General features: G+C 37.9%; 1 protein-coding gene across 5 annotated transcripts in view; it reads left to right on the top strand.

Annotated features, from left to right (window-relative positions):
• Nucleotides 1-4,667: 4,667 nt before the first annotated feature.
• sobpa (sine oculis binding protein homolog (Drosophila) a) overlaps nucleotides 4,668-22,643 on the top strand; it is a 51,661-nt gene continuing 33,685 nt past the window's right edge. For 2 of the 5 annotated variants that reach the window (XM_051648987.1, XM_051648985.1), the window contains exons 1-6: nucleotides 9,183-9,277; nucleotides 9,392-9,452; nucleotides 12,244-12,315; nucleotides 13,314-13,411; nucleotides 13,889-14,024; nucleotides 15,385-15,582. In XM_051648987.1, the coding sequence (XP_051504947.1) occupies nucleotides 9,434-9,452; nucleotides 12,244-12,315; nucleotides 13,314-13,411; nucleotides 13,889-14,024; nucleotides 15,385-15,582 (523 nt within the window). In that variant the 5' untranslated portion in view covers nucleotides 9,183-9,277; nucleotides 9,392-9,433. Of the gene's footprint in view, nucleotides 5,011-9,182; nucleotides 9,278-9,391; nucleotides 9,453-12,243; nucleotides 12,316-13,313; nucleotides 13,412-13,888; nucleotides 14,025-15,384; nucleotides 15,583-22,643 lie in introns of those variants that run through there. The other 3 variants (XM_051648988.1, XM_051648986.1, XM_051648984.1) reach the window with 2 other exon arrangements.

Below are 22,643 nucleotides of genomic sequence, written 5' to 3'. Positions count from 1 at the left end.
TGGAAGGCACCCGGCTGGAAGGCCGCTACCGGACAGTACACTGTCAGAGCCAAAGCTTCGGATTTAGACCAATTGACTTTGTATCCTGAGAACTTGGAAAAAGAATTAACAATTCTGTGGAGGCAAGGCATAGATCTAGTAGGCCGGGTGCCCCTATCCAGAGTAAAATAATCTGAAATTAATCAATTTGTTTGTACCGCTGCTACAGGGTGTCTATAAAATAACTTAATCCAACCAATAAACGTAATCCCATTCTACCATATCAAATGCCTTTTCGGCGTAAAGTGAGATGGCAGCGACCGGAGTTTGATCATTCATCACTGACCACATGATATTGATGAAACACCTAATGTTATCAGAAGAGCTGTGGCCCTGAATAAACCCCACCTGATCTATATGTATAAGAGATGTCATAACTTTACTTAATCGGTTAGCCAAAATTTTTGACCAAATTTTTACATCTAGCTGGATCAGGGAAATTGGATGGTAACTTTTACACTCGCTTGGATCTTTGTCCTTTTTAAGAATCAGACTGATCCGGGCTTGTGTCATGGTTGGCGGAAGCTTTCCATTCTTTAATGATTCTGTATAAACTTCTAACAAAAGTGGAGCCAGTTCTGTAGCATAAGATCTAAAAAATTCAGCAGCAAAACCATCTGGCCCCGGAGCCTTGCCTGTAGGTAAGGTCTTAATTACCTCGTCAAGTTCCTTCGCACACATAATTATTATTTTTTTTTTTTTCAGTTTAGAAGAGGATAATGTCTCAAAATAATGTGATTACACATTCACACATTTTGAAGTGGGCACAGGTAGTGTACATGTGTGAGAGAGAAAGAAAAAGAGAGAAAAAATTAAGGTCCTCTCCATTCTCTCCCTTTGAAATTTGAACTATTATTTAAGACTGGGTTGCATTACTTTAATCAACAACATATGGCACATGAATCTCAAATTCCCTGCTTACCTATTTTACAGCGAACTAACTCAGAAGTTATTTATCAATATACTTTATAACTGTATGCTGACAGATGGCCTCATCATCATAATGGCATTCAGTTCTAACCATTCAGCAATAAAGTTCTTTTGTTTGCGCTTCTACAGAATTTCCAGATCATTCCACTACCACACCCACTCACGCTGTCTCTGGGTTTTAGATATCTGATCAAGTTGAATCAACTGTGGCAGAGGCTCCAGGTGCCAGCTGCCCTTCTACACTGATCCAGAAATAGTTTCTGTGACCTGTACATTGCAAAAACAGAAGAAACCAAACAGTTCAGTCCAGCCTCAGAAATTGGTTTGTTGAATAATATTAGATCCTAGACATGACAGCTGTCCCTCTCCCTTATTATGCTCCATTTAGCAGAAAGCAGAAAGTTCTGCTCATTAGTCAACAAAAACCTCTTCAAGTGTGAAAAGTGGATGTTTACTGCACTTACAAATCCTCCACTCAGCCTTTCCAATAACACTCACTGAAATTATAATACCCTGCAAGTAAACTTCATAAGTAATCAGCCATCTGCTATATGAGTCCTGCAGTAGAGCTCTGCTTTGAGGGTATCCAAATTCAGCTACTACACTTTGCTCACATCCTCATTTGTCTCTTCTCTTTTTTTATTCATCTGATCCTTCTCATTATTATTATTTTTTTTTATTATTATTTTTTTTTTTTGGTCACTTATGATTAATTAAAGTAAGACTGTTATCATCACATGGGTCTGTTGTGCTCCATGGAGTAATTTAATAAAACAGAAACTTCAGAAGATTTGAAACCACACACCTTATCTCAAGACTTGTGGATATTTTTGATAGGACCAGGGGTAACCATGACAACAAATTGTTTTCTTTGAGGTATGCTCGAAGCTTCCTGTTCAACCAAATCTTGTGGTATAATTGTAGACCTCAGAGAACCGCTTTGACAAGCCATAGTCTGAAAAACATCACACAATAAGATGGTTACTGTGGAAATGTATGGTATGTTTGGCTCTTATCCGGCAACGTTTTTAAAATTAAAGCTCAAGGTCCATGCTTTATATGGACAACAGAATTTCTATCATAAAAATCACATCTTAGCGCCTTGGTTAAGGAGTGGTTGTCTTTATTTCAAGAAACATAAAACTCATTCAAGGTAAAATGAAAATGGCCCAGTTATTAAACAACTGAAAGCAATCTGCAGTGGAAATCCACTTACATGCACTTTTCAATTGGCTGTTTTTGTGCTTTTTGAATTCCAGAGGAGATTGAGCTGAGGCAAGGCTGAGCCTCATCTGGAGGCTGTCGTGTGTATAAATAGAGAGCTTTATTTTGCATGGACCCAGTAGGTGATCTGACTCGCATCTAAAGATCATATAAGGTGAGTTCCTGCTTTTAAATCACGGTAGACAATTGCAAAAAGACAGAGCAGATGCTAATGCAGAAGAGACTGTGACACACACACACACGCATACACACAAACTGTACACAAACACACAGACAAATCAAAGAGCAAATTTAATTTTACAAAGCTTCATCTGTCCCTGTGATTGTAAAATGAATGTTTATTTTTCGCTAACCAGTGATGGATTCTGCACCCAGCTGTTTTGCATCTACTTTTAATTCCTTTTGTAATACTTGCCTCTCATAGAAATCTCATTAGTATCTTTTTGAAATGGAGACTCACAAACTCACATACACACATAGGCATACGTACATAGACATAATACACACAAAATATAAACAAGCAGGGATTACAATAAGAACAGAAAAAGCTGATGCAGTCTCATGACCACACTTTTTCCACCAGGCGATTCCCATGAGACATAAATTCCATCTTCTAATCTTATTTGTCATTGCATATTAGGGCCTTACTTGTGTTTACAAACCATATTCCTCTGCACTTGATACACTATGCTAAGAGCTATGGAATCAAATCGAAGTGAAAGCCAATCCATGCTGGAGAAAACACAGTTTGGCCTGTTAGAAATGGGCTGAAGCACCTCCTCTGGTATCTAGAGGGGTAACAATATCCCTGCTAGAATGTAACTGTTTATCGTGTGCTAATGTTCAGCAGGAGCTGCCAGAGCTGTGTGTGCTAAACAATGCACTCATTCAGGCAGCCGCGCATCTGCTAGTGATCTGGGACGGGACGTCGATACGCTCTCAAGGAAGACGGCCTTTGGTCCAAGCCAGAGGAGAGAGGAGGTCTAGTGCCACCATGCCCTGCATGTGCCATGCCTGAGAGTGAATCTTGGATACACAAGTGGACTGGAGATTAAATAAGAGAATACAAGAGAAAGATATGTATTCAGGGATTACAGATTCTTCTATACATACAAACAAAAACAAAACAAAAAACTGATTTACACCAATGGACACAAAGCTTCATGGCCACAGTCTCTTTTTCCTTTCTGTTCAGAGTTTCCCTGCTGAAAATAAATTAATAAAAAATAGGGATAGCTTCCCCAAAAAATGTAAATTCTCTCATAATTTACTCACCCTCATGCCATCCCAAATGTGTATGACTTTCTTTCTTCTGCTGAACACAAAAAAAATCATTTTAGAAGAATATCTCAGCTCTATAGGTCCATACAATGCAAGTGAATGGTGACCAAAATTTGGAAGGTCCAAACAGCCTATAAAGGCAGCATAAAAGTAATCCATAAGACTCTAGTAGTTAAATACATATCTTCAGAAGCAATATGATAGATGTGGGTAAGAAACTATAAATCTCCACTTTCACATTCTACTTCTTTTGTTTTTGGCAATTCACATTCTAAGTGCATATCGCCACCTACTGGGCTGGGAGGAGAATTTATAGTAAAAAAAAAAAAAAAAAAACTATCATCACTTCTGAAAACATGGATTTAACTGCTGGAGTACTTTTATGCTGCTAACATCTTCAAAATGTTGGTACCCATTCAGCTGCATTGTGAGGACCTACAGAGCTGAGATATTCTTCTAAAAATCTTTGTGTTCAGCAGAAGAAAAAAAGTCATACAAATCTGGAATGGCATGATGGGGAGTAAATTATGTGTTTGTATCGTTGAAAGACTAACTAAATTGTGCCCAAGACAAAAAGTGACCAAAACAGCAATTGCGAGTGGGGTGGCCAATGCTGGCCACCCACTAGCTCCGCCCCTGTGTGTGTGTGATGCTTTTTAAAAAAAACTCAAATCAAGCTCAATAAACAGCTTTTTACTCGAAAGTCATGTTTTATATTATCTGACTCTCTTATTTGTAACATACATTTTTTTTGTAAGACACATTTGTTGCCTCATAACTGCCCAAATGCCTGGTTACCTTGAGTGGGTTTTAATTACCTGCAGATATCGCGCTCATTAACATCACTCATTATGTTAATGAAGCCCATTCAAAGATGTTTAATCAATAGGAAATTATTAAGACCCTTTAACCGTTTTTTCCCCATTAATAATCTCGTATAACAATATTAAACACCCCCTGCGGAGCGCTGATAACACGCGGGGAGCGAACGATAACACATCAGACAATGGCACCTATTCACTCCTATTGCGCGACAACCACCGCCACGCGTGGAGTCCTGAGTGAAAACTGATCTGTGGAAAATTGGGGAGGAAATAGCCTTCCCGGGATCAGCGTGGCCGTATAGAGTTACGGCGGAGGCCCCTCCCCCTGTCTGGCTCGCTCTTTTTTCTCAACCTCTCGGTTGGCTTTCCGAGAGGGCTCTCTCCAGCTCACGCTCAGACCGCTGAGAAATAGCAGGCAGAAGATGGCTGAGTCGACCGGGCATGGTGAGCCCGCAACAGCCGCACCAACAGCAGCAGCAGCAGCATCAACTTCACTGGGGCTTCTCGCGTGCCTGCCATTCGCTGCCTCTCTTCAACTCTGAAACAGCCCCGCCTCGCTCCGTGCCGCGCGCCCCGGGTTTTTGCCCCCAAATATTGACAGAGAATTAAAGAAAACATGGCTGAGATGGAGAAAGAGGGAAGACCCCCGGAAAACAAGAGGAGCAGAAAACCAGCTCACCCCGTGAAGAGGGAAATTAACGCGGAGATGAAGGTAGGTTGTACGCTCGCGCTCTCTCGCTCCCACAAAGACTTGTCATTTTTGGATGCGTTGAGCGCACCGCCGCTCCGCCCTCGGACTGGATATAGAGAACCGATTCATTCAAACGCTGTGTGTTTGGGGTTAATCAGCTAACTTTAATTTTTTTTGGGGGGGGGGGGTGCAGAACAGGTCGGCATTATTTTCCTCTCGTTTTCTTTTTAAGGTTAATTCACACAGTATACGTTGGCTGTGATTGAGGTTATCTCGTGCACATTACACTGTATGAATATATATTTTATTTGAACACATTTATTTATGCCTTTTCAGTCATGTGCATGTAAAATATGCTTATAATAATCCAATCCCGATACGATACGAACATAACTATTAGTGCCAAGATGGTTTAGAGAGAATTCCTCTCCTTTCGCGGCTTCACTGTAGTTGATGGAATATCCAGTGCGTCAGTCTCCGCGTCAAACTGCTGCTTGTTACTACTACTACGACTACTACCGCCGTTACTATCACACCGCAAACAACGGGGCCTCGCGGCACATAAGCAGCAGAATACATAGGGGAAATCCTTACGAATGAAATGGAAAGCTGGTTAGATGGATGCAGCTGTCCAGCTGTTGTGATGGGAAGCCTCTCCAGATGTGCATCTTACTGAGCGTCTTCTCCTCATAACAAATGCACACTGAAAAGCCATTTTGGGGGTGTTTGGTACATGTAATTACAGATCTGTATATTCAAGAGCGCTGAGATTATTCACTTATTATTGTACTGATATTGTTCTGTACTGGAGAGCGCTATGTTTTTATATTTGGAGGGTGCACACAGGCGCTTTGTCTCCTCTTCTGGTGCTCATTGTTTGAAGCGTTTGCATCAGCTGCCAGGCAGCCTGATGTTTTGGAAACGCCAGAATTTATGGAAACGCCTCAGTGCAGTTTATCAGAACAAACCACATTAACAATTATTGTAACGTAGCCTTATAGTATACGGGATGCATTTATTATTATTATTATTATTATTATTAATTTGATAATGTCTCTGAGAATGTGTTTGGGGCTTTAGTGAATTGCTTTGTGACCAGTGCGCTGTCTTTCTCGCCAGACTGATGACTTGACGGGACCTGCGCGAGGCGCTCCGGTCCACGGGGGCTCTAAATTTGACAGATATTGATCGACCTGTAGCGGAGATACACGCGTGCGTCTCAACGGTCTCCTTAAACGCCGCCGATCTTTTAGTTTGATGTAACTCACACAAACACGTGCGCGCGCGCACACACACACACATAAACATACACACGAGAAGAATGCATGCTACCCTTGCAGAAATTGACTTATTTTGGAGCGGAAAATTATTTCTTTATGCAACTGAAAATTGTGTTACTTGTTTTGTGAGTGCTGAGATTAAGGGATTTGCTCCGATTCTTGTGTATAGATTTTTCTGTGCCCCCTTCTTGCATTGTCTATTAATTTTGGTGAAATTATCTTGCTGCCTGCCTAACAAGCAAGCGTTGTCTTTTACACTGCTGATTTAAAATTCTGTTGCTCAATAAGTTTTTTTTGTCAGCAGGGGATTAGAACAAATATGATTGCATGTTGTTCAGATCAAAATGTGTGAATTTTCAATTCATTTAATGTCCATTAATCGTACTAATATCCTGGATAATTGTGTGCCCACCACAGAAAGTGTTGTCATATTTTTATTTTAGTTTAAGGACTGTGGTGTGCACATTACGAATCCTGATGAGTGACCTTGTGCGCTGGCCTGTAATCCATAGGGCAAAACTGGGTTCAATGATTTCTCCCGATACTGAAAAAGTATCAGACAGTGTTTGTGTGTTCACCTTTAGTCTTTCTTTTCATCACTAAATCACTAATGCATCTCCAAAGCTCTGTGAAGAATGTTTGCCTTGTCAGGGGTGTTGGGTGTAAGAGTGAGGCATATGTTTGTCATTTCATCCATATATTTGTCATTTTACCACAGAGCTGTGGATCAGCTGATCTCTGTATTAATTTTGAAGAGAGAGGAACATTAGACCACATTTCATCCCACCAAACTTTAAGGTCAAACTCTCCAGAGAGAGTCTGAGGTCACCCGACAGTTACAGTACTCTTAATGTATTTATGTTTCAGTTGATTATGGGCAAAATGTTTGATTAAAACACCTTTAAGGTATTATTTGAGATCCTATTGAGCAGACACACAAATATCAGTTTATAAATCAAAAGGATTATAAATTATGTTTCAGTTTATAATAACTTGTATACCTAGAAGTGAAGACTGATCAACTCGCCCTTTAATGGGATAAAGGGTTCACCCAAAAATGAAAATTCTCTCATCATTTACTCACTCTCATGCCATCCCAGATGTGTAAGGATATTTCAGCTCTGTATCATACAATGCAAGTGAATAGTGACCAGATGTTTCAAGCGCCAAAAAGCACATAAAGGCAGCATAAATGCAATCCATATGACTCCTTTGGTTTAATATATTTCTTCTGAAGTGATGCAATCGCTTTGGGTAAGAAACAGATCAATATTTAAGTCCTTTTTATTATAAATTTCCACATTTACTTTCACAATGTGAAAGTGTAGATTTATAGTAAAAAAAGGACTTAAATATTGATCTGTTTCTCACCCACACCTATTATATAGCTTCTAAAGACATATTTATACACTGGATTCATGGATTACTTTTATGTTGCCTTTATGTGATTTTTTGGAGCTTGAAACATCTGGTCACTATTCACTTGAATTGCATGAACCTACAGAGCTGAAATATTCTTCTAAAAATCTTTGTTTGTGTTCTGCAGAAGAATGAAAGGCATACACATCTGGGATGGCATGAGGGTGAGTAAATGGTGAGAGAATATTCATTTATGGGTAAACTATCCCTTTAAAACATAAAGTCTCATCAATTATGGGAACATCATTAAGTGACTGAAAGAAGTTTACTCACAATTGTCTCACCATGAAACACTTTTTCTGTGACATCCATCCTAATATGACACTGTGCAGAATGTCAAATGTCTCTCTGCCAAAAAAAAATAACAAATAAAAAAGTGTAAAGAAGAGCCATTTTTTACAGCAATTATGGGACTGATCAAGTTTAAAATTGCATCTGATCTTATACAATGTTGCTTGTAATGTCAGCTCACTTGCATAACTTAAATGTTCTGTTACTCTAATGTTCTCTTACAGAGAACATGTTTTGGCCATATGATTTTTTTCACACAAAAGAGAATTTTGCTGAAAGATTGTTAAATCACTTCTCAAGGGAGAAGAGAAAACAGTGGGAAGACACTAGTGTGTTTTTCTACAGATACTGCTCAAATACTCTACACAAACACTCCCAGATACATGCAAGACTATAACCACCAAAGACATTATTAAAATTCAGAATAGTGGTTGATTCTTAAAGATGTAATGTGTCACTTTATCCTGCCCCAGCTTAATATGCAAAGACAACTACTGTATATGTATAAGCCATTGGTTGATTCTCTAAAAAAGTGTAGATGCTTGACCATATGGGACTTTTAAACATTATTTGTTTGAGCATCCCAACTAGCCCGACACAGCAACACTGGCTCAACTAATGGCGTGAGGGGTGGGTTGGGACTATGTTAGTCCAACCATTGGGAGATGGGGAGAGTGTTTAGAAAACCGCAGAAATATGGATACCCCATCTAGGTACCCCAGATATACCACCCATCAGCTGAGGGTGGTGGACTCAAGCATATGCAAACAGGGCTGACAATGCGTGTGTTTTACACCCATGTAACATGAAAAACAGGAAACAGCAAAGCCATGGAGACAAAACAAAAATTTTCCCCAAACATTTGCGTCAACAGACACAGATCAGGTTCTGTGGAATCAAAGCTAAATTTGATATGTGGTGTAGAGTAACCAGAGGAGGGTTTAGAGCTAGGGTCTGTTTGAGGGGTCTGAGATACATGCGTCAACAGGTGTCGGTAATAGGGGGAAAATCAAAACAAGGTTGAATACTTCCATCCCGACTGTTATTATCAAAATATGTCTACCGGGCTTTTGATTTACTCACAGGAAAAACTGAAAAACTCTTTATCCTTTTGAACTCTCTTTCTTTCTCTCTCTCTCTCTCTGTGCTCTTCATTGAGTTCATGTTTTCCACTGTGGGCTATAACTGTTAACGCCAAGTCCAGCTTTCTTTAGAGGTGAAGGAAAGTGTTCTGCTCTAACTGGTACAGAGGCTCTGTTTTCTTGCTGTCTTTTCATCTCTGATGCTCGATACCCACAGTATGTAAATAACCCCTAACACAAACATTGCTTGTTACGATGTAATCTGAAAACATACTGTAACTCACAAATTTGTGTACAAATACAATCTGCGTTCTGTGTTTTGCTGTGCAGTTCTCTCTTATTGCCTCAGTGAGAACTTGAGACCTGAGCATTATGAATTTCTCCCTCTCAGGTATCAGATTTCCACCAACACACATACACACACCCTGCCTATGAGGAGTACCTCATTTTAGTGCTGTTTAAAACAATTCTTTGTTTAATTTTTCTCTTACAAGAAATGAGACAAAAGAAAAAAATGGAAGAGAACATGAGAGAAACTGTACACAATGTGGCCTTGTAAAGGATTATACCTCAGAGAGAGAGAGAGACGGAGAAGGAGGTAGAGAGACATCTGACAGTGTTGCCTTCATCACTGTCTGCTTTCATGTGCAGCATGGTAAAATAAGCCCATGCTGGTGATTGCCCCGATGGAGAGGGGGATGAGAGAGGGAGAGAAGGAGAAAGGAATGTATACAGCAATAGGCAGCCTAAGCTGTAAAAACTGAAAGCTGAGAATACAGGCAGGATCGGATATCAAGGAAGGTAGATGGAAATGAAAGCAGAGCATAGTGGTGGGGGAAAGAGAGAGAGAGAGGGATAGAGTAAGTAAGAGAGAAAAAGAGTGATATTCAGTATAAGAGAGGGACAAGAGAAAAAACTAGAAGCCAATGGAAAAGTGTGGGCCGGGAGGAGAGGAGAGAGAGTGAGGGAGTGAAAGAGAGGTTGGTCAGAAGGAAAGTTGGCAAAGGGAGGAGGGAATTTTATCATGGTGTACAGTGACCTACTCTTGTTACTGCACGCAGGGTGTCCAATTCCCCCCGCCGTCACAATCACAGCGAACAGAGAGAAGGAGGCAAAGAAGGAATGAGATTTGCTGCTTCGTATCTTATCACTTTTCTTGCTGATATTTCACTCTGCCCTAAAAAAACATTTTATAAAACCATTTCCTATTTGATTTAGTCTCTATAGGGACAGAAATACTAGAAATATAGTCTCTTTTTCTATTTCTCTTTCTTTTATTGGGCAGCCTTGATAGGAGAGGAGTGCAGGGAATTTCAGATTGCAGTTGTGTTTATGAAGTAACATTTAGTGCACACTGTTGTGCAAAATCCATAGAATTTGTTCACAGCTTAAGCTGATTCGCAAAACTGGTTAGAAACCAGCACACAGGAATAAATGTTCATACATAGATAGATAGATAGATAATAATGTAAAAACAAAATACTCTACATAGCACTATGCATTACAATAAATAGACAAAATTATAAGAATGACACCTGATGCAACAAATTCTACAACTTGATGCACATAAAGTGTCTGCTAGACATGTATTATATTACATAATGTGATTCATAAAAGGTATCCATAGGAAACATATTATATTTTGTACATGTATTGTGTAATGCATAGCCTTACATCAAAAAATTTTTAATAAGTAATGAAATTAAAATTGCACAGAAACTAATTGCACAGGAGTATTGTATTCTAGTTGTACTTGAGGAAGCTGTCCTGGTTCATCAAATGACAATGGCGTCTCTGCACAGGCTGGATGCATTGTAAAGTCTTATGGCATAGGCGCGTATTACCTTGTGTGGCACTCCCTCCATGTTGTGCCGAGACCGGATCAGCCTACTGCTTAGCATGCTCAAGGGGCTTTAACCATTTTTTCCCTGTTTTCTCCCCAATTTGGAATGCCCAATTCCCATTGCGCTCCAAGTCCTCGTGGTGGCGTAGTGACTTGCCTCAATTCAGATGGCGGAGGACGAATCTCAGTTGCATCCGATTCTGAGACCATCAATCCACACATCTTATCACGTGGCTTGTTGAGCGTGTTACCGCGGAGACATAGCGCGTATGGAGGCTTCACACTTTTCTCAGTGGCATCCATGCACAACTTACCACGCACCCCACCAAGAGCGAACCACATTATAGCGACCACGAGGACATTAACCCATGTGACTCTACCCTCCCTAGCAACCGGGCCAATTTGGTTGCTTAGGAGACCTGGCTGGAGTCACTCAGCACACCCTGGATTGAAACTCGCGACTCCAGGGGTGGTAGTCAGCGTCTTTACTCGCTGAGCTACCCAGGCCCCTTTAACCATTTTTAATCAAACAGTTTTAAACTACTTTAGGACCATGCAAAAAACATTGTAACTATCACATGTGCATGCACACTTAGGCTAGACATACTTCATATCCTTAGTCTAATATGTCTACTGGTCAAATTAACACATACCTAATGTGACCTCACCTTTGACCCTGTGATGAGTAATTATAAGCCCTTGTTTTCACTGTAAGTTATGTTGGCCCAGCAGGGAAAGGTTGGACTGTTGCTGTTCTAGAATTTCACAACTTTAGAACAGAGCTCAAGTGATTTTAGATTGATCCAAGCTGCGCTGATACGGTCCAGTAAGGTTTCGGACGGGGTGTGATTACTGCGTTGTAACTGACCTTGTGAACTCGATCCTAAAACAGACGCCTCACCTTACAGACCAGAGGGAGGACAGACACCTGGTGGTCATGCAGGAGAAGTGCAGGGAAGCGGGCAGAGTGGAGAAGGGGAATGGGTTGCACATGTGCTTTTTAAACACATTGGACAACATTCCAAGAATAATACACAATTCCTTTTTATTTATTTATTTATTTATTTATTTATTTTTGCCCTGTTTAGCCTATTTTTAAGATTATAGGCCAATGCACGTCTAATAATTTAGTGCTATAGTAGATTTAATGCTGGAGAAAAGACTTGTTATTGTATGTTCTACATTATTTACTATAGTAAATGTAATATATAGCTACATCGTGACATTAATTATTAAACTAAGTTTGTATCTATCTCACACTACACAGAACAATACCTTTAATGTCATTGACTGACAGTTTCTATGTTTGATTGACTGTTGTTGACTCATGTCTCATCAGGTCCCGTCCAATCGGCCCCTCCCAGAGGCGGGGCAGGCAGGCAATCTCCATGGCAACTCGCCCTACTTGATGGTGAGAGCCTCCTCAGATTGACTGAAATAAACAGAAAAAGTGACAGTAATAAGCAATACTTACATTATTTAGAAATAAATGAATAAAAAAATACACATGAAAACATACATTTTAGATGCTCTTTTATTGCATTTACATTTCAACAACAGAATAAACTACGTTTTACAGTAAAAGCACAATAAAAGAAATCAGAGTAATGGCAAACTGACAGACCTGTCTTTTAGATGAGTAAAACAGATATAGAAACTTAATAAATTAATCATATTTATAAATAAACTAATATAAATAAAACTATTTAGAATTAAACATTGCTACAGGTATATTATTAAATACATTTTAATAAATGGAGTTATGAGAGAGAACAAAGGAAATAAAGAGATTAAGTTTCAATAGAATAAATTATGAGATTATTAAATTAGCAGATAAATGTGTGTTTTGGGCAGTTTGTACAGGGGCAGCAGGGGTCATTTTTTGGGGTACTGTGATTTATACTTTCTCTACATTAAAAAAGAAAACATCTTTTTATTCTTGGATTATGAGTACAATACTTTACATATTCAGAGGAAATTGTATAGAGCATTAAAAGACAGACCATGAGAAATTTATGAAGGTTGAGGTGAGGGATTATTGGGAACAATCATACATGTTTAGAAGGCATTACAAAATAATAATAATAATGCTATGTGGATATAACAGACTTACCAGATTTAGGTGTCACAATCATATCACTATCCATTTTTCTTCTATTTGTCACATTATGTTTTTTTATCATGAAAAAGTGTGCTGTCAGTACAGAATATGAGCAGGTTTATATTTATTAAGTTAGCATTGACAAAGAATGCAAAACTGCTTTCTGTCTTAAAAAAGGTTTTAAAGTGATGCTTTACATTTAGTCAGCTCTATTTGATAGCTGGTTGCATGGGTGTAAGGATTGTATGGGTATCAAAACTCTGAACTTCAAAACTCATTGCAAGTATGGCCCATGTTTCTTCTCGTAGATTTGAGCTGCATGGATTCCTCTCTTCTCAAGTCACCTTTGATTTGCTCTGATAATGCTTCTTCCTCTTCTGCTCTCTGGCAGGGATGTGTTCAAGATGTTTGTATGATGTCTTTTTTTCAATCTATAGCAATACAAGTCCAGAATACATTCTTAAAAGGATATGGAGCTGAACTGTTTGCAGTTATTTTCAGTCTGAGTTTGTCTAACAATGAGCCAGTGGATTTCTTAGATTAAACTGCCTTTGGCCTATGTTCACAGTATTGATGCACACATAAGATTCCTTGTGGAGAGTTTTGTATATACGCATTGCAAAATGTGCCACTCAATGTTTTTTTTATTTTTTATTGACTGTCTCAGCGCTTTACACCTCCTAAAGAGAGATTTCCTCTGTGTGTGTGTAGGCATTTCTAATAAGAATGCATTAATCTGTAATATACCAAAATAGGTTTTAGTAAAGATTTGGCCTATGGTACAAAAAGCACACTCTGAAATGTCATAAATCAACAGATTCCTTAAAGATAAAAACAAAATGAAAATAAATTGATTCTTAAAATGGTTCTCTATCTTTTGTAGAGTTTTGCCGAAAACACAATGAATGAGTTACTTGGGTGGTACGGATATGACAAAGTGGAGTTACGAGATTCAGACGACATTGACATTCGTAACTACCCTGATGGAGAAATGCGGCAACACATCTCTGTACTGAAAGGTGAGATCTCACACAGATATAGAACCTTACCCTTGTCAGACAGGCCATAAATAACATTTACACATAAATATAGTTCTCACTTACAAAAAGAAACTCTTTTTCTAGACAATACCTGAATATTTTGGCTACCATTGGTGATTTACCTCCACCTTTCTCTATAACCCAATGAAACATCTCTACATTTTATACTGATATGCAGAACTGGCTTTAATGTGTTTTTTAATTTATTTATTTCCATACCCTAATTCACCATAGGTTCTTTGTAGCAGGTTATTTTCACAAGCCTGTTCGCTATAAGCAGGAAATTCTGGGAGGGTAATAAGACACACAATCCTGACAAGGATAAGACTGAAAACAAGAACTATAATCAGACATCAGGCATAAGATTTAAAATGTTGGTAGAAAGTGAATGCACAGTTAAATTCTAGCACTTCCTCTATTGCTCCCCTGAGAACACATAAACCCACAGCTTTTATCTTCATGCCCTCCAAGCTGTCTTCTGGCTGGCCTCTCTGCCAGCGCATTAGACCGTCTTAAACTGTCAGCCATTTTTTCTGTGGTCCTGTGGGATAGAGACTGAGATGCCAACACAATGAGTTGGTTAATTCCTTGCTAAGTCCATACCCCAACCCCCATTAAAAAAAATTGTGATTTAGGCATTAGAGAGTTCCCAGCTAGCGAGCCACATTTTTCAAACCTACCACGCCTGTCATGTAACACTCGCCGTAATTACTTTCTGCCGTCAGACAAATCCACAGCTACAGATTATGATATTTCACTATTGTTAGTTGATGTCGCTGGAAGTGGAGAGATTAGGCAAAGGACAATCAGACATAATTAACTCGTTTAGCCGCGATCCTCTCTAAACGAACATGCCATTAGAGTTACAAATGGGCTTTTTTGCTATCTACCAGTAATCTGTTTGGGTGCTCTTGTTGAATCTTGTCTTATTTGCTGCAGGTGCATTTACAGTATGTGTGTGTTTAAGGGCTTATGTAAATGTCTTCTATGGACTTTGTGAGTGCTAGTTAATTACAATCCAATGTCATGTTACATGTCAACACAGCTATACAGTATAACCCCCCTCCCCCCACACACACACAATAAGAGTACACTTTTTCACTTGATGGGGACCTGTGATTTACTTTTGCTTTTTATTCACCAAACTCTTAAAAACTGTGTTTCAAATGTGTATGGTTTTAAGTAATTATCAGATTCATAATTTTGAATGTTAATTTGAATTAGTTGACAGTTGAAAAAAAAATGCTGAGGACATTTTGTAAAATTGTTGTACAATGACATCAGTGATTATGGTTCAGAATGTCAGAACGGCTCATCCTTCTCTCTCTCTCCTATCTAGAGAACTCTTTGCCAAAAGCATCTACAGAAGAGAACAGAACTGGTTCTCCTCCGCATGCCAACAGCTCTGGCTCTACTCCCACATCACGGAATGGAGTGACAGCCGAGGCATCCGCAAACCCCTCCTCCTCTAAGGAGCACGGAGGCCTGCCAATCATAGTGCCCTTAATCCCGCCCCCTCTGATTAAAGTACCAGCAGGTAAGAGACACGAGTGTCACCCACGTTATCTGAGACTCACAACCCACCACAAACACATACATGTACACGCATTTAATTTATTCCTGATAGCATGTACGTATATGATGGTGATGACTTCTAAATGTTTGCATACTAAACACTTGTTGTCCTTTATGTGACTATTTTTTTACAACTTTATCATAGTCCATGGGATGAATTCACTGAACTGTTGTGCCACTTTTGCACACTGTATATAACTGTAGTCTTATTCACTAAGCACTTTCTTTATTTGCTTTAAAGGGAAAGTTCAACCAAAGCTAAAATCTGTCATCATTAACTCCCTCTCAGGTTGTTCCAAACCCTTGTGCCTCAGTCACTATTCACTTTCATTGCATCTTTTTTTTTATATAATGAAAGTTAATGGTGACTATGCATGAGCTGGTATCATATTTTCATATTGTGATAATTGCTGAAGGTTTTATTGCAGTATATGGTATTATCGCAGTATTGTAGCTATTAAATTAAAAAACAGGTTGAAAAGTAAACAAACTTTATTTTTGTTCTTAAAAGACAAGTTTAAAGAATATTCCAGGTTTAATAAAAGTAAAGCTCAATCAACAGCATCTGTGGCATAATACTGATTACCACAAAAAGTAATTTAGACTTGTCCCTCCTTTTCTTAAAAAAAAAAAAATAATAATCTGGGTTTCAAAAGTATAGCCACAAGACATAAACAATATGCGTGTTAACATGATTTTAGTGTGGCAAAATTAGGGATGTCCCAATACTGGTATTAGAATTGGGTCCAATACTGCACTCATGTACTTGTACTCGTGCTCGTAAAAATGCTCCAATACCAAAAACCGATACCATCTGACGTATGAATGCCATTACATTATTCAGCACACAAATTAAAATCACTTCATGTCCTAGTGAGATTATTTAACAGCAAAAGCTGTGATTTAATGAGATAAATATATAGTTTGCATGTGCTGCGTGATTCAAATATGAGTGCTTGTAAATGTGTGACTCTGTGTTTTGCTGACATAAAGACACAAAGTGCTCATACCTTAAAGATCCTTGACTCATAAACGGAAAACACCATCATGAGCATTGCACACACTTTTTGTAGCAGATGACAGCAGGCAGAGCACTAATTCACATTTTAGGCACATAGAGACTACATATATATTTAATTAAGCAGCAGCCTTTTGAGGTTTAATAATCACTCTGAGTCACATAGTGACCGACTTTTCCAGAGTGGGAAGCTACCGTCATAACGTCAGAGCTTCTTGGTCATAACAACACACAGAAACACTTCAAAATAAAATCTCTGCCAAAATAAAAGCTCAGTTTAATTAAGGGAAAAAAGTACGACAGAAATAGATCATTACTGTATAGTTACGTAATAGTCACTGTAATACTACAAATAATAATAATAGTTAAAAAGCAATAGTAATTTTATTTTATTTAAGCAATATCTCACATCTGTGATGCTCTGTTATGCAGCACTTTATTTGACAAAAATAACTCCAATGTTGTATTTTGGATTGTGCTGTGAAGTTCTGTATAAAATCACTTCTTTGATAAAAAATAATAAAATATCATGTTGAAAATTAATTGTTATACTTTTATTTGATAAAAGTTTTAATGTATTAATGTATTTAAACACCATTTTGATGATAAAATGTAAATAAATTGTTGATATGGAATTCAGAAAAAATAAAGCAAAAAACAGGTATCGGACTTGGTATCGGCGAGTACCAAAAAGAAAGTATCGGTACTTGTTCTCATTCTCAAAAAAATGGTATCGGTATACCATGACGATGTAATGTTAACAAACCCTAAAATGACTGTAAAAATGACTATTTAAATGACTTTACAGCTTAAATAATACACAAGTTTTAACAGAAGAATTAATGTAATTGCATTTATAAAATTATAAGCTTCAAATTTCTGCCTTTAAACCCATAAAAATTGGCCCCATTCACTTCCATTGTAAGTGCCTCAATTTAAATTAGATTTTTGCCTTTTTAAAGAAAAGGAGGGAAGAGCCAAAAACAATTTTTTGTGGTAATCACATTTCCGGTATTACGGGGGTGCTTGAGGGTGCTAAGCACCCTCAAACGAAACTTAGAGCACCCTCAATTGCAAACCAGGTCAAACTACTGCCCGCGGGTTGATTTATCATGAACGTTTTTTATTAGATCTTTCATTTATCTGGCTTTTGGACCTCTCGTGCATCCACAAGCTTTTAATATGCTCAGGGTTGCCAGATAATATATGCAACACCCCAATCAGAGATTTATACTTGCACAAATTGGAAATATTTTGCCTTATGTCATACTTAATTTATGCAATCTGGCAACCATACATGCGAGTGCACGCGCTTTCTCTCCGCAAAAAACAAACAAACAACAACTTAGCGCTCAATAGTGCACGAAGGAGACACGCGAGTAAAATCAAGTGAGAGAGGAATATATTTATTCTTTGTATTATTTGTAAAATGCCGAAGTCCCTCACACCTGTATGTGAATGTTACTCTGGCAGTAATCATTTATCAGTGTCATGCAGCCTGTTTTATTCAGTGGTGTGCTGAATGGGATGCCAAACATTGACAAGACCCACATCATGACCCATGAGCATGTAAACAGGTTGATAATGTTCTGAGAATAAAACAAGTAAACGGGTCCACTTTGCGGCCAACATTAAAATAAGCTTTTAGAATCTCTTTCCCGAATCTTTTATTTTACTTTTAAACCAGACTCCTGATATAGAGTGTTAAATTTAATACTAAATTACCATTGCAATGAAGTATGGTAAAAAAATCAATTAATAATTTTATTCAGCCTTTATTCAGTTTTACTAACACATGATAGAAAGTATAGCAGCAAAACTTCAAGCAATCGCAGAATGGTCCCATCAGTATACACTTCAGACAACTGTGCATCATTCATTGAGTGCATGTCTGGGCTTAAAAGATAAAACTATGCAGAACATTTTATCTTCTCTCTTCCATGTTCTACTTAACGGCTGATGTGGCCCCAGTACCAAAATAATTGCACACCCCTGCTCAATTGATTATGTAAGACTAATACTGTAAATTGGCAAGCAGAGTTTCTTGAATACCAGCAAACACACAAAAATCCTTGCATTTTGTGAATGCACAAAATGCTGCATCAAAACTTATAAATGTGTATGATTGTGCAAATCAGTATGTCCTAATCTTCAGGTGCAGAATTTTGCTGTCATTTTCTGCGACAGATCATGGGGGGAAAAAAACCCCTGAAGCAATAAATCTTTTGTACATTAAAAAAACAAACTTTTATTTACGTTGTTTAAGTAGTATTTAAACATGATTTAATCTATTAAAAAATGTCTAATTATGATACATCTCCACTTTATACAGAGCACCCCACTATTTTCAGAAGCACCCTCAGTGATTTTGATCTGGAACCGGGCCTGGGTAATCAACATTATGCCACAAATGCAGTTGATTGAGCTTAACTTATACTGAACCTGGAATATTCCTTTAATTGCTTTCTTAAACACAACATTTACGATTTTAAAGTAAAAAATCACAAAAAATGTAACTTTTATAAGACCTGTGAACATTTAAGAAACTAAATTAACAGGGTTCCCACAGTCATGGAAAACTGAGAAATATAATTTACATATATGCATTTGGCAGATGTTTTTATCCAAAGCGACTTACAGTGCACTTATTACAGGGACAGTACCCCCGGAGCAACCTGGAGTTAAGTGCCTTGCTCAAGGACACAATGGTGGTGGCTCTGGGGATTGAACCGGCAGCCTTCTGATTACCAGTTATTTTCTTTAGCCCACTATGCCACCACCACCACCACTTTTTTTTAATTCAGGGAATTAAAAAAACAATTTCTAGGTCTGGAAAAGTTATGGAAATTTCTGTAGTAAATATACATTGTTTGAGTTACGCTCCGCTCTAAAATATTTAATCACCTTAAAATTGCTCGTTTAGAGCCTGTGTAGGGTAGAACTTGCTCGAAAGCCATAGTGATGTCCGATCTGTGAGTGAATCCTTCATTTGAGTCTGTTCTTTTTAGTAAATTGATCTAAATGGTTCTCAAATCGGTCTGAATGATTTATTACAAATCAGTCTGAATCAAAATGATTCTAAAAATCGTTTCTAAATTAGAAGACAAATGACTGGAAAAGTCAAAGTTCATTGGTCAAAAAGGATGGGAGCCCTGCTTTAAATAAATAAATATTTGAAAAAGTGATCAAGTGGTCACTATGTCTGAAAATATTTCCACTCTTCAGAGAAATATTCCACTCTTCCTTTTAGAAAGGGGATAAATGATCATAAGCTTTCCCCCTTCAGCAATGCTTCTTGTACTGACATTGTTTATTTGTTTTTTTAACGTTAAACATAAATATGATAAAATATTTAGGAATTATTAAAATATTGTTTACCAACCATAACTAATTCTTACTGCCATGAAACTGTATTTTGCATATATATATATATATATATATATATATATATATATATATATATATATATATATATATATATAAAACAGTCCAGTCCTTTACAACAGTTTGAATGACTTTCTTTGAAATTGCTTGCATGACATCAGCAAGGGTTATAAATCTTACAATTCGACTTAAACCATCTTTTATACTGCAGTCCCTTATAAAGTTATGAAGTCCCAAGGTTTGTACGTCTTTGATTTGAAAAGCACACGAACACATTAGGATGGGTCTGACTGTCATTCTTACAATTTGTCAACATAAGTATTATGTTGCAATATAAAGTTACCGGTTACTGGCGAGTAACTTTTGAATGGATGTTACGGTGCATTCAGAAAAATAAAAATAAATTAGCTACCAGATTATGTAGATTTTTTAATGGTATTTTGAAGTGTCCATGATAACATAACCATGCATGTTAATTATCGCGGTATACCATATTACCGAATACTGGCACATGTCTAATGTGACTAAGGCTAACATTCTGTCTTATATCTCCTTCTATGTTCCATGGAAAAAATAAAGTAATATGGGTTTGGAATGAATTGAAAGCCCGTGAATAACAACAGAGATTTCTTTTTTGGGTAAACCATCCCTTTATTATGAAAATGTCATTGATCATGAATGTACGTACATATAATGCAGTGATCTGTTTAGCTAATATTTTGAGAGTCTGCTCTCATCACTGGGTACAGACCCATCCTTACAGCCCAGCACAGAATGTAAGTTTTAGGGCAGCAGACCAAACTCATGGTGTCTAATGGGACGGCACCATGGTGAGGTGCATCCTCAAACTAGTGCGCATTGCTGCATTGGTGTGAATGTGTGCATGTATTTGTGTGTGAATGTGTAATGTGTTGTGGTGAGAAACAGATGGTATAGAGTCGCTAACTACCACAGCAACAGAAGCCAACTCCCCCCTTCCCCATCCCCGCCCTTTGCCTGTGGCCCTGTTGAATAATTCATGAGAATGCGCATAGTTACAGAGGGCTTTTGAAGTGCAGGTATGTGCTACTCTGCCACCGGATGTTCCACAAACACACACATACACACGCTTGCTAGATGTCTCTTTTAAAGACGGGACTCGGATGGAGCATTGATGCTTAGAGAGGCTGTACTCTGGGAAAACAAACAGTATTGCCATGGTAACAATTTGAAATATTAGAATGTTTGTATTTTTGAGGACTGTAGAGGAATGCTGTAGAGTGTTCTAAAGGCATGAGAACAGACATGTAGTTGTAAGAATCTGTTTTCACAATACCACCCATCAGTACATAGTGCACATTTTCTATTAGATTTTAAGGCTTAAATATTGTTCGGTTTAGTCCAAGTTTTTGAATCTTAAAGGTGAAGTTTACTCAAAAAGGAAAATTTACCCCTTAATAACTCACCTTTATGATTTTATTTTTTTGTGGAATAGAAAGGAGTTATTTTGCAGAATGTCCTAGCAGCTGTTCCATACAATGAAAGTGAAAGGGGACTGGTGTTGTCAAGCTCCAAAATTTGCACCATATAAGTTAGGTGAATTCAGGTAAATTGGGCCAGTTAATTGTGAAATAACTCATTTTGTGTTCCATGGAAGAAAGAAAATCATATAGGTTTGAAATTACATCATTTTAATTTCATTATAATAATTTTTGGGTGAACCGTTCCTATAAATTATTTGTTGTAAGGTGAAGTGTGTAATTTCTGCGCCGCTAGTGGCATGAAACAGAATTCCAGAAATAAATATTGTTTTCAAACAAGTTCCAAACACTCCCTCAGTCTGCCATTGTAGAGACAAACAGTTAGTTCTGTCCCAAACTTCCACCTTTGGTTGAGCCAATGTTGTTGTTACCACCATTTGGGCTCCTCCAACAGATTCCAATTCTGTTTGGTTCCACAAGTGCACATAAATTAGACACCTTAAGGACTCTCCACATAATGATTAGCTGCGTTTGGCTGGTCAGAAGTGGCTCAGAGTAATGAGATATGTTTAATGTTCTGAGTTCAGCCCATGGAGAGATGTTTAAAATTATTATGAATTCATTGTTACTTTAAAACATCACTTGCTCTACTCATTATAAAAAAAAAGAAAATAGATGAGAAAGAGAAAGAGAGAGAGGGATGAGAGGAGTGGTTAAGTCTTATGGGCAGACATTGTTTTATGAGGAAACATTTTTAGGTTACAAACTGGTAGTTAGAAGGGTATTATGCTATAAATGTGGTTTATGAGGACATTTCTAGTGTACCCATAATTCAAATCGCTTAAAAAACATAGTTAACGATGTTTTTTTGAAAATGTAAAAATGCAGAAAGTTTTTTGTGAGGGTTAGGTTTAGGTTTAGGGGTAGGGTTAGGGGATAGAATCTATAGTTTGTACAGTATAAAAATCATTATGTCTATGGAGAGTCCTCATAAGGATAGCTGCACCAACGTGTGTGTGTGTGTGTGTGTGTGTGTGTGTTTGTATGTCTTTGTGGCTCCTTGAAATGCACCCCACCCCCATTACCCAACACACACATGTGCAACAAACACAACACACTTCAAACATCCAAAACTGAACACTTGTGCCCGCAAGCCTCTTG

The sequence above is a fragment of the Myxocyprinus asiaticus genome, chromosome 21, assembly GCF_019703515.2.
Source record: "Myxocyprinus asiaticus isolate MX2 ecotype Aquarium Trade chromosome 21, UBuf_Myxa_2, whole genome shotgun sequence".
In the NCBI taxonomy this organism is placed as follows: Eukaryota; Metazoa; Chordata; class Actinopteri; order Cypriniformes; family Catostomidae; genus Myxocyprinus; species Myxocyprinus asiaticus.
Note: the sequence above shows the minus strand (reverse complement) of the source record. Positions and strands in the feature narration are given on the sequence as shown.